This window comes from Malaclemys terrapin, chromosome 1 (assembly GCF_027887155.1).
Source record: "Malaclemys terrapin pileata isolate rMalTer1 chromosome 1, rMalTer1.hap1, whole genome shotgun sequence".
NCBI classification, from domain to species: Eukaryota; Metazoa; Chordata; order Testudines; family Emydidae; genus Malaclemys; species Malaclemys terrapin.
Genome location: NC_071505.1, coordinates 143,596,625 through 143,609,568, shown reverse-complemented (window position 1 = coordinate 143,609,568; position 12,944 = coordinate 143,596,625). Strand labels below are relative to the sequence as shown.

The following is a 12,944-nucleotide window of genomic DNA, read 5'->3' as shown; positions in this document are numbered from 1 at the left end:
TATCTTGCAATACCGGCTATAACAGTGGGCTTGTAGACTCTAAAGTTTTAGATAGCCTGCATTCAAAAATAAAACTTTTTTGTACATAATTCTACATTTGTAAGTTCAACTTTCATGATAAAGAGATTGCACTACAGTACTTGTAACGGGGGAATTGAAAAATACTATTTCTTTTGTTTTTTTACAGCATTTTATAATTGTAATAAAAAATAAATATAAAGTGAGCCCTGTACATTTTTCATTCTGTGTTGTAACTGAAATAAAGATATTTGAAAATGTAGAAAACATCCAAAAATATTTAAATAAATGGTATTCTATTATTGTTTAATCGCACAATTAATCATGATTATTTTTTTTAATCACTTGGCAGCCCTACTCAAAACACAATGCCACTTCTGAGTTTAAGAAGAACAATACATCTCTAATCCCCAAATAAAACTTTTCATTTGAATAAATAGTTTACTGTTGTAGACTTAGAACTATTAGTCTATAAATATTTAGATTTAATAATTGGGCCACACCATTTGCAACACATACACTCAACTTCATCCTTTTCTCCTATTTTTGTTTTTAAACTTTCGAATACTTCCTTGTGTTGTGAAATATATTCTGATACAGATTTTCGTTTTCTTCTCATTTTAGGGTGTCAAATCTTTAAACAGTTACGGTTTAAAGCTGCTCACAGCTTGAAATGCATACCTGGGGGTGAGATTCATCAATATGTTCAGATGCACATGCACTTCAGAACTTGTTTGTTTCTTGTGTGTAGCTTCTAGACTCATACATAGCCTTACTTCAACAGGCAGCTTCACATACAGACTAATGTATTATCGTAATACATAGATCTCACGCAATGTATTGTATTTTCCTAATAAAAAGTTATTTTTTATATATTTGAATGATACAAAAGTAGGGTGAAAAATCAGAAAAAAAATGAATTATACTTTTTGTAAAACCTGGAAAATTTTCGGTAAAAATCAGTTTAAACTGAAAAGGAAGGGACTTAAGTATAGGGCAATGCCACTGAATACTGACATTGTTTTCAAAAGGCAGTGGTGATTTTAGCTGATATCTCACTCCTGAGGGTAACAAAGGCAGAAAAAGAACAGCTGCTGTGGGTGTCACAAAGCAGCCCAGGACTATATGCTGCAGGGCTGTGTATTGCAATGGTGCCTGCTGAAATTATCACTGACTAGCATGGGAAAGTGTTCTACTGCAGAGGAAGAAGTAAGGCTGCCATCCCTAGAAACCTTCAGCAGAGGATTACATTGTACTTCCATATAAGTTTAATCAAGATCGCTCAGGAGGATTCGAACATCCCTGTGAACATAAACAAATTGCTCTGCAGCCCTCCTCCCCCCCACCCCGCCTAACTCTAGAGGGGAATGAAAAGCAGATAGCAACTCTCTCTCTCTCGGCCGTAACACTACCTCTTCTACCAGGAGTAAATTAATGATAACTCAGGAGTGTCCTGCTACTTTGGGGATGCCATCCCTGTAATTTAAAATTAAACGACACACTCACCTGAGGTTCCTTCACCTGCACTGGCTCACCCATGCTCATCTGGTAGGACTGGTTAGACTGCAGTGGAGTAAAAAATGTACTGGCTCGCTGCACAGCTGGATTCCCTGGTCACCTGTCCAACATACTCCTCCTCTTCCTTGTTCACCACCTCCTCACTGCTGTTTGCAGCAGAGGCTGGTGACTTGGGCTCCTTGGAACTATCCAGGGTGCTGTGGCAGGTGGCGGTGTGATTTCCACTGAGTATGGCATGTGGCTCTGCGTAAAAGCAGTAGGTCTGCAGCTTGGGGACGGATCAATTGATGGCCTCCTGGCACGCCTGCTGCAGCTCCTCAGCTTTCACATGTTGCTGCTGGTCCCTGTCATATCCCTTCTCCTGCATCCCTATGAGCAGATTGCTCAGGATGTTACTGTTTCTATGGCTGGTTCGAAGCAGTGCCTGCACAGCCTCTTCTACCCACAGGCCAATATCTCCTGTCTACTCCATAGTCAGCTGGGCAGTTGCATTCAACAATGGAGAGCTGGTAGATGTGCTCATCAAGCCAGGCAATCAGGAAAATTAGTTTAAAAAATGGCACTTATGTTGGTGGGAGCCAAATTTAAATGTAAACATATGCTCAACTAGGTCGACATAAGCTGCCCTGCATTGACCTATATTTATAGTGTAGACCAGGCTTAAGATGTTACTAACACATAGGATTTTGATTAATGTCAGAAAAATATATCACACTGGATTTTAATAAATAGGAAAATTCTAAGAGAACAAAAATGTTTCAGAGATCAATAAAGATTTTTATTTTTGTTTACTGATATAGCCCTGGGTCAAAAAAAATGGGGAAAAATAGTATAGAAATGCGTAACACCACTTTGCTCTTAAGATTTATGGGGAAGAATTCTGTGCAGGTTTCTGAGTTAGGCTTTTCTTGGGTAAAGGCTTTGAGATGAGTTTTGGCCCAGCAGAAATTTTTACATTTCAATTATGAAGCCCTCAGAAACGGAATTTTCTAAAAGAACCTGAAAAACTATTAATTATAGCAAAATGTGGTAAGAAAAGGTCCTCAGCACTGTTCCTGCTCCCAGGCTGCCTTCTCCTGAGGTAACAGGAAACCACTAGTCCAGTGGTTGTTTTCAGCATCTCTCTTGATTCTCAATCAGTTGGGGACACAAAAAACTTTAAACTCCCTATTCAACATATCAGTCTAATGAGCAGGGTTAGTGTGTGAACTTACATCATCATAATCATGGCAGAACCAGGGCTCTAGCACACAGGTGTGATTTCAGTAGAACAAGGAGCAACTCTCAAAGAAGTCTGCTCTAGAATCACCGGTATGCTAGCATGCATGAATTTATCAGGTCAGGGATAACTAGGGGGGCAGACATTTTCAAGAAAAGCCTTCTTTTGAGAACTGGCTATAGTTACAAGAGAAGAGTTCTGCTATACCTGTTCCTCCCTTTTCTGCTTCCGTAGCTGAAGGCCCTCTTCCTCTCGCCTACGACGCATTTCATCAGGATTCAGAGACTTGTTCTTGTAGCTCTTCAATCGGAAGTTCTCTTTTCCTGAGGTTGTCATGATTTCTAGAATACTGCAATTAAAAAGAGGTGGGTCATAGCAAGAGATTTCTTTTCAGGAACACGTTGCTTCCAGTTCTTCCTTTATTACTGCTGTAGCTAGCTATACCTCCAGGCACTGTCCCCACCCTGACTAGTGCTTCTGGGAGAAAGAGAGACTATTAAGTGAAGGCAGAAATAGTTCACAGGACTTGCATACACTTCATATGTCACTCTCAGACTCACAACAGCACGAATGTACTAGTATAGGGGATGTTTGAAATACTCCAGGCCAATACTAAAATACAGTATTGTCTTACTTTTGAGTGCAGGTTAAAGTGGATACTTAAGACTAGTTTATTTAGGTTTTTAGTAGCTGCTTACTTAAACAGTACTAATATTTTAGAACTCTGTTACACAGCAGTTAATGGATTAAAAGATAGTTTATTTGAAATTCTCTCTCAGTTTAAAAAAAAAAAGTTTGTCCTCCCTCCTTTTTAAAAACCATCAAAGGACTTGCTCCAGCTAACCACACAAAACTTATGTTAATTTGTTTGTCACATCTGTCTCTCTACACAATCTCCCCACTCACAGCACAAATGCCTTCTCTTCTGTATACCTTTCTCTCTAAGGCAGCTTTCCCATTTCTCTCCATTTAATCAATTCTCCAACTTTTCAAATTTCATCTGAATTTCATCTCTTTTCCCTTCTCTCAGTCTGCAGTTACACTCTAAAGTTTTGGGGATACAGTTTGTAGGAAAGAAGCTAGGAAGGAATAAAGCTGTATTTTCACTAAAACACCAGTGAGTAGCTTTGAAGTTTATAGTTTATGATATCAAAGCACATATACATCTTCTCTTCTTGGGTAATTGAGAAGACCAATAGTAATGGTATCAGTCTGGCGGTGGTCATTGTTTATTGGAGTTTCATATATATTTGCTGAACTGTGGGATTACTGAGCCTGACCCAAAATCCTGAAGTCAGTGGAGAGACTCTATTTAAAAAAATTGTGCTGTGAATCAGATCTTATATCTGCATTGCTGTTCTCTCTTCTAACATTTCACTTAAAATCTTGAGATGGTAAACATAAAATTCTCATTTTCTGAATGTTTCTATGCCTCTCATACAGATGCAAAACTTTCCAGTATGCCACAGATTTCAACAGCATTACACTGCAGAATTCAGGTGGCTTTACTGCTGAATTTAGTTCTCATATTACACAGTACACTGGCCCTTATTATAGGGAGCTTATAAAGCTTCTCTGAAGCGCTAGTTATTGTCCAGTGGCCTAATCTGTTGTGGCAAATATGTTCCCAAAATCCAGAAAGTTTCACAAACACAGATATTGCAGGCTGTTGATTGAATTAAAATGGAGAAATAAGAGTTTAATGAAAATCTCCCATCCCTGTGCAAGACAAGTTCATTTTCCACTTCAGCACATAACAAATATTATCCAGCCAGTAGTAAGTCTACTCTCACCTTTGGTTGTTTCAGTTAAAAATGAGGATGTTAACATAACTTGATTAAAAACAGATTAAGGCAGCTCTCAGTAACTTAAGGGGCTCAGTGAAAAACACCTGGTAATATTTTTGGTAATGATGCTAAACAAATTCCAGAGACCAGAAGTGGCTTCTGTTAAGGACCAGGTCATAGGTCGCTATGCCTAATGGTCAGGGCAGGTGGCTGGTCTACTGGCTGGAGCAGGGGTGACTAGGCTTAGTGGCCACAGCCCAAATCAGAAGCCCAGTTACTAAGTCCAGGGGGCGAACTGGAGCCAAGAGCCAGGAATCAGAAGTGAAAGGTCAGAGTTAAGAGTATCAGCCAGAGCCGGGGCAGGAAACTAGGAACCGGGGGGAGGAAACCACAGGTGGGAGCCTGGAACAAGTAGCTCGAGGCAGGAGCAAGGAAGGAGCTGAGAGCACGCGCAGGATCAGAAACACAGCTGCAGGCATGGAATGCTATTCAGTGGCTAGAGATCCCAGGCTGCTGGAGTCTTCAGCCAATCAGGGGACCAGGTGCATTAGCTGAATCAGCTGAGGACAATGAGCTGCATCTGGGTTCAACTGTGGGTCCCTGATAGCTTACATGTCGCAGACATTTCAGGTCCATTGTATGTATTATTCTGAGTGAATTCCAGGCTGAGAGAGTGCAATTAAGGTACAAATATTCACTAAGAAATGTCACGCAGAGCTGCTGTATTCAAGATTAGTCAGTCATAAATTGGACTGAATTTAGCGTAAGACCTGAATTTACGATCGTTAATGACTAGACTCCCACCTCACTCTGCTCACATACCTCAGGGAATTTTATTTTTTAAAATACAAGTTCCACAAACAGATCATTCAGAAACTTCAACATTGTTTCCATACAAAATGTTGAAGTCTTAAAAATATGAATAAAACTTTCAAATGCTTTTTTTTTTTTTTTAATTACATTGTTACTTGTGATACCCTTGGTAAACATTTCTCTCCTTCACCAATTTTGTACATAAATTCTCCATGTGGATTAAAATAAATCTCTGAAATTTCCATGCTGCCAAATTCTGACACAGAGTACTTGTCTCTGTAGCAGAATGAATCGTGCACTGGAATTCTAGAGAAATCGGGGCAATTCAAAGGTTGTGGGTTTGAGCCCACCAAAGTCAAGTTTTGGTGCAGAAAAGAGCCATAAGAATGATTAAAGGATTAGAAAGCATACTATATAGTAACAGACTCAAGGAGCTCAGTCTATTTAGCTCAGTGGCTTTCAACCTGTGGTCAGCAAACCTCTGGGGGTCTGTAGACTATGGGTATGTGTACACTACCCGCCGGATCGGCGGGCAGCAATCGACCCCCGAGCGCTCTCCCATCGACTCCTGTACTCCACCCCCGCGAGAGGCGCAGGCAGAGTCGATGGGGGAGTGGCAGCAGTCGACTCACTGCAGTGAAGACACCACAGGGAGTAGGTCTAAGTACGTCGACTTCAGCTCAGTTATTCACGTAGCTGAAGTTGCTTAACTTAGATGGATCCGTCCCCCAGTGTAGACCAGACCTATGTCTAAGGGTCTGTGAAAGGTTGTCGTTGCCATAGAACAGTGGTTTTCAACCTGAGGTCTGCAGACTATGTCTAAGATTTCCAAAGGGGGTCTGCACCTCCAACTGAAATTTTGTAGGGGGTCCAAAAATTAAAGAAAGGAGAAAACCACTGATTTAACTTAACCAAGAGAAGGATAAGGAGTGATTTGATCATAGTCTAAGTATCTACCTGGGGAATAAATATTTGATAATGGTCTCTTCAATGTAGCAGATAAGGTACTATGACTGGAAGTTGAAGCTAGACAAATTCAGACTGAATATAAAGGTGTAAATTCTTAAAAGTGAGTGTAATTAATCATTGTGACAATTTACCCAGTGTCATGGTGTATTTTCCATCACTGGCAATTAAAAGAAATCCAATATTAATTTAAGATATGCTCTAATTCAAAACGAATTAGTTTGGGGTTGTCTATGGCCTGTGTTATACAAGAGATTGGACAAGATGATCACAATGGTCCCTTTTGTGCTTGGAATCTCTCAAAAGAGCCACAAAAGTTATTCTAGGATAGAGAACAAGTCTTAAAGTTAAACTTTATTTAGCTTCTCAAAAAAAAAATCAACTGGTGATTTGATTACTGTGTATGAGCACAGGGAGAAAATACTGCTAACTAAAAAGGCTCCTTAATCGAGCACAAAAAAGCATAATATAGTTAGAAGCTGAAGCCAGACAAATTCAAATTAAAAATTAATGCCTAATTTAAATAGTGAGGTTGATTAATCACTGGAACAAACTACCCAAATGGTGGATTATCCATCTCTTGATGCCTTCAAATGAAAAATATGCCTTTCTGGAATATGCTTTAACAAAACAAATGATTGGGCTCAATACAAGAGTAACAGAATAAAATTAAATGGCCTGAAATACACAGAACGTCAGACTAGATGATCTAATGATCCTTTTCAGTCTTAAAAACTCTATGAATCAATGGAGACTTGCCAGCTGACTTCAGAATCCCATCCAATCTTGCAGTTACATCTTGGATCTTCACTGGGGGGTAGCACACCATTCTGCTGTCCTTGCATCCCTTACTGAAATCTCTGGCCACTTCATATGCTGATAAGGACTACGGGACTTGTTTAAATGGTTGTGGAAAACTCTCTCGCATATCCCTGTAGTACAAAGCAAGTAGCTACTCTCACTCGCTGTTCTGTTCCTCTGCATGAACATTCAGACACATTCTCTATAAGTGCCTCGCTAAATGCCTAGTAGCGATTAGATACTACTAGCCAGGTTGAATGCCTCCTAGTTCTCTTTCCTCTGTAGGTCACAAATGTTTGTTCTTTACTTTCTACTCTTTCCTGTTCCTTTTCCCTTTACAACTTCGGTGGCAATGATTTCCAAACCAAATTGTCAAAGAAGTCTTCAACTGCTTGGATCAAGTTTACCAAGAGCACTGTAGTTGGCGGTGCTGACAGAAAAGAATGGATACTTACTCTACAGAAACTGAATCTTTGAAATATACTGTCCACACAGATTCCACTCTTGGTGACTAATAAGCAGTTCTCTAATTGCTCAGAGGTAAGTAAGAGATGTCCTACTTGAATAGTGATCGCAGGACAGCCCAATCGAAATTAGCATCCAATCTGGAAGCCTGTAGTAGGGAATAGCGAGTGCTAATTGTGTGGATCGAGCTCCATGTAGTTGTTTTGAGATGAGATGTCAGATGCACCACTCCCACTGATATATGGCTTCTTGGCAGATGGGAAAAGATCTTATACTACATCAGCAGGTGGGAGTATCACTGTGATGTTGTCTGTCAGTAACTTCATTGTTGAGACATGAAGAAAGGGTAGGAAAGCCCTGCACAGCAGGCATATGGCTCTGAGCTCTAAAATGTTTGTGTAGGCAGGCCTCTTAGAGAGACCAGGCCTCTTGATTTTTTAGTGGAAAAAGATGCATCGCTTCATTTATGCCTGTTACCAGCGTACATGTAGGTAGAGGCATGGAGAAAGAGAGTTGTGAACAGAGGCAGCTAATAGGAGTTTCAGAGGGTGCAGCAGCAGACTCTGTGCTTGAAGGTAGTGGGCCTTGACGAGTGGTGCTTTCCTTCCAGGTTCAGCACTAGGTGTGATATCAAAATGGCCAGTGGGGGTAACCTGCAATGGATGCGCCATGTTTTCTTTCCTGCCTGAAGACAGAAAAGATTTCATATGTATGAAGTGCAAGCTGGTGGATATGCTGGAGGACAAGATTCTTGGATTGGAGGGGCAAATTGACATGCTACTGAGAATCAACCTGAAGAGTTCCTAGACAGCCAGGTTGTGGAAAAAACAGTACCCCAGGTTCAAGGAAGAATGGAGCTGACCACTCAGAAATCAGAGAGAAAGGAAATCAGACAGAGCCTGGTGGTTTGTAACCACAGAGGCAGGAAGTCACAGCAGCTTTCTACCCGGTTGGAGACAGAAGAGGATGGACAGGCTGTGGCTACCAAAGAGAAGAGGACTAGAAGGAATTCCACACAGCTAGAAGTTTCAAATCAATACCAAGTATTCAATGTGGAAACTCTGGAAGATACCTCTCAAGATCCAGCAGGTCCAAGGGAATAGAGGGATGTACAGGACACATACTTGGATGGCAGCTCAGCCCAATTTGTAAGAAAATCAAGCTTGCCCGCAAAGAATTCTCCAACTATCCAAGGAAGACAATCCTTGTTAAAGATTCAATACTCAGAAGAATTGAAAGAATATTCTGCAACAGAATTGAAAGAATATTCTGCAGTGGACAACTGGATGATATGCTGCCTTCCTAGTAAAGAACAGTAGAACACAATCAAGTGGCTGGAAGTTAAAGCTAGACAAATTCAGAAATACACTGGAAATAAGAGGGCTTAAATATTTAACAGTGAGAGTAATTAACATTGGAACAATTCACAAAGCGTCGTGGTGGATTCTCCATTGCGAGCAATTTCTAAATCTGAAAGATATGCTCTAGGAATTATTTTGGAGAAGTTCCATCGCCCGTGTTATACAGGTCAGACAATATGACCACAGTGGTCCCTTCTGGCCTTGGAATTTATGAATCTGGGAAGCTCCCAATCTCTTGAATTAGAAAGGTCTTATGCATTGACAAGAAGCTGTTTCAGAAGTGATTCATTGTGTATCCATATCCAGCTAGAGCCTGCTTACTCCACCAGCTATAGCCAGTGTCTCAGCTTCATGCTGAGCTTTTCTGAATGGAAAAAAAAAATTCAGGAAGTATATCCACTGATGTAGCAATAAGCCACTAAAAGGAGTAGCACTGACCTTTGACTGAAACACCTAACCAGTGTTTGGTAACAGGAACATAGGAATTCCAATACCAGGACTGACCAGGGGTCCACCTAATCAATATCTTGTCTCTGGTACTGGTCAGTACCAGGTGTTTCAGAGGAAAGGGAAAGACAATTATAAAATAACCTGCTCATAGGAGAACTCTTCGCAGTTAGAAGTCAGCAAAATCTCCTTACATTCAGGGCATACTTAAAAACATAGATAAATACAAACAATCCGTATAAACCTCTCTATAAATGTTAAGGCTAAGACTTTGTCACAGTTACTTTCGGGTAAAACTCATGGACACAAACAAAAATTCACAGAAGCCATGACCTGTCTGACTTTTACTAAAAATAATGGGGGGGGAAGGGGCTGATGAGGGATGACTGAAGCCTGAGCCGGGAGAAGAAAGCTGAGGGGGGAGAAGGAGGTCAGCACCCCCACCATGCCTCAAGCCCACCACCACCACCACCAGACAGCCCCAGGGTCCCTGACAACTGACAGCTCCAGCCCCGTCACCCCAGGGCTGAAGCAGACAATGTCACAGAGGTCTCTCAAAGTCACAGAAACCGTGACTTCCATGACAATCTATTCTGAATAAACGTCTAATCCTGTTGTTTGAATCTTACAAGGTGCTTGGTCTCCCTCTCTTGTGACTCCAAGTTCTACAAGTATATTATTAATTGTGTAAAGAAGTATTTCCCTCTATCTCAATTTTAAATGTGTTGCTTTTCAATTTCATTGAATTCCACCTTTTTCTTGTATTTTGACAAAAGGTAAATATGGCCACCCAATTTTAAATTTCTTTAGCATATTCCTTTTAACTAGCCTTCCTTCTAAGCAGTCTCAATCTCGTCAGTCACTACTCATCTGTCTCTGGACCCACTTCTATTTCTATTATATCTTTTACAGCTGGGGCAACTAGAACTGCACACAATATCCTAGGTGAGGGCTTAGTATTTACATTAAATTGAAAAAGCTTCATTAATGCAGAGTTATGGTGGCCCAGTGATACTGCATGTCCTTTCAGAACACCAAGTTCAGCATAACAGACTTCTGAAAACCAGGAAATACAGCGTTAAAGTAAACACCCACACAATCTTAACTTACCCACCCTGGAGCTGGCAATACCCACTCGGAATTATTTGCATGCATTCCAGCTACATTCATTGTGTTACGTGTAGCTGTATTGAATGATGGAGCAGCTTGGAAGAGCTGTGATTGTGTTATGAGGACATCTGGGTCCAAGGCTCTCCCTCCTCACCCCTGCCCCCCCGTGCCGCCGCCGCCGCGCCCCTCCCCCCCCCCCCCCCCAGCATGTTATCAAAAGAAAGAAGTGCTTGTATACCTCGAGGTTCCAGTCTGGATCATTTCAATACAGAATTGTGAAGGGTGTGTCAGTAGCAGGGCACTGGAGTCTTCTTGAAATAGATATTGTCAGTAGAAAGGTATGATATGAGAGAAGTCTGTGGATTTAATGATGAGCAGGACATAGCAAAGGGCTAAGTGGTAACCTGGGTGCAAATATGAAGAAGTCGTAAAAGGGTATGAAATGGTTATTAAATTTGACAAGTATGGTATTCTGTTGGGGAAGTAGGCTTAGTGTTTGAGCACAGGTCTAATGCAGGTGGCACCTGTCCATTTCAGTGAAAAGGCAGAATGCTAGACTGTGTGATATGGGCACTGTGGAGCATCACTCAAAGAGGGGAGAGTTAAGACTGTATGGGTGTTTACCTTCACTCTCTATTTCCTGGTTTTCAGAAGTCTGAGTTTTGCTGAACTCGACATTCTGAAAGGGCACGAGATATCACCAAGCATCCTTATCTCTGTGTTAACTAAGCTTTTTGCCAAGGACTACATTAACGCAAACTAGGAACTTTTTTGTTCGTACCTGCAGCTTCCACACAGGGAAGTTACAGTGCAGTAGTTTGGTATGCACCACCATTCACACACGAAATAGTCTGAACAGTGGGCTAGTGTAGACAATCCCTCAGTTATCTAAGACAAAACAACAGAGCTCAATAGACAAGACCACCCAAAAAGAGTTCATAGATTCCAAGGCCAGAAGGGACCATTGTGATCATCTAGTGTCTAGCCTTAACTCTTGTCTAGTGTCTAGTCTTACCTCTTCCTAAAAATCATTCATAGAATAGAGCTTTTAGAAAAACATCCAATCTTGATTTAAAATTGTCACTGATGGAGAATCTACCACAACCTTTGGAAAATTGTTCCAATGGTTAATTACCTTTATTGTTAATGTATGCTTTATTCCCTGTCTGAATTGGTCCAACTTCCAGCCATTTGATCCTGTTATAGCTTTCTCTGCTAGACTGAAGAGCCCATCATTAAATATTTGTTACTCATGCAGGTACTTATAGAAAGTAATCAATTCACCCCTTATCTCTTTGTTAAGCTAAATAGATTGAGCTCCTTGAGGCTATCACTATAATATATATTTTCTAATCCTTTAATCATTCTCGTGGCACTTCTCTGAACCCTCTCCAATTTATCAACATCCTTCTTGAAATGTTGACAACAGAACTGGACACAGTATTCCAGTACTGTTGCATGAGTGCCAAATACAGAAGTAAAATAACCTCTCTATTCCTACTTGAGATTTCCCTGTTTGTGCATTCCAGGATCACATTAGCTCTTTTGACCACAGTGTCTCAACAGGAGCTCATGATCAGCTGATTATCCACCAAAACCCCAAAGCCTTTTTCAGAGTCACTGATTCCCAGGATAACGTTCCCCCATCTTGTAAGTATGGCCTACATTCTTTGTTCCTAGGTATATACATTTAAGCCATATTCAAACACATATTTTTGCTTGCATCCAGTATACCAAGCAACACAGATCACTCTGAATCAGTAAACTGTCCCTTTCATTATTTACCACTTCCTCAATTTTTGTGTCATCTACAAACTTTATCAGTATGATTTTATGTTTTCTTCCAGATCATTGATAAAAACTTCTGAACGGTTGCCGACCCCTGGTTTAGAAACTCCAAGGATATGCTAAGTTCTGGCAGCATGAGACTCCACCATAAGTCACTCAAATTCAAGACCCCCATAATCAGACAGTTTTTATTTCCTGCACATTATAGATAGGGAACCAGGATAACCGCCTCCTTATGCACCCCCTATCGTGATTTGGTGGTCTGTAGCAGACACTAACTAATATACATGGTTGAGCATGAATACATCTACAAAGAGAGCAATAACAATAAAATACAAATGGAAGACATGTAGATAGTTATGGAAAGAAAAGGCTCTTCATATTAAACAGGATTGGTAATAGAGATAATTTGCTGGAATAAGAAAAAGATACTAGGTCTAAATAAATGGAAAACAGATGCTCCCCTTAATCCCCAGAGATGGCTATTGCTTTCTATTAGGAAATGGAGCTATTATTGAATCTTTATGAAAAAATATGGCAAGAATGAAGATATCCACCTCTTGGGAGATACTCAACTTGAGGCTTCTTCTATGGTATTATGGATCCTACTACTGCAGCCTCCCAATGTCTAACTTCCTAAGGTGCTTCGCA

At 40.7% G+C, this 12,944-nt stretch overlaps 1 protein-coding gene across 5 annotated transcripts in view; it reads right to left on the bottom strand.

Annotated features, from left to right (window-relative positions):
- KPNA1 (karyopherin subunit alpha 1) overlaps positions 1-12,944 on the bottom strand; it is a 144,841-nt gene that overhangs the window by 130,355 nt on the left and 1,542 nt on the right. For 4 of the 5 annotated variants that reach the window (XM_054042263.1, XM_054042269.1, XM_054042279.1 and 1 more), the window contains exons 1-2: positions 10,744-10,903; positions 2,963-3,104 (exon numbers count right to left, since the gene is read on the bottom strand). In XM_054042263.1, coding sequence (XP_053898238.1) covers positions 2,963-3,104; positions 10,744-10,766 — 165 coding nt within the window. In that variant the 5' untranslated portion in view covers positions 10,767-10,903. Of the gene's footprint in view, positions 1-2,962; positions 3,105-10,743; positions 10,904-12,944 lie in introns of those variants that run through there. The other variant, XM_054042296.1, reaches the window with a different exon arrangement.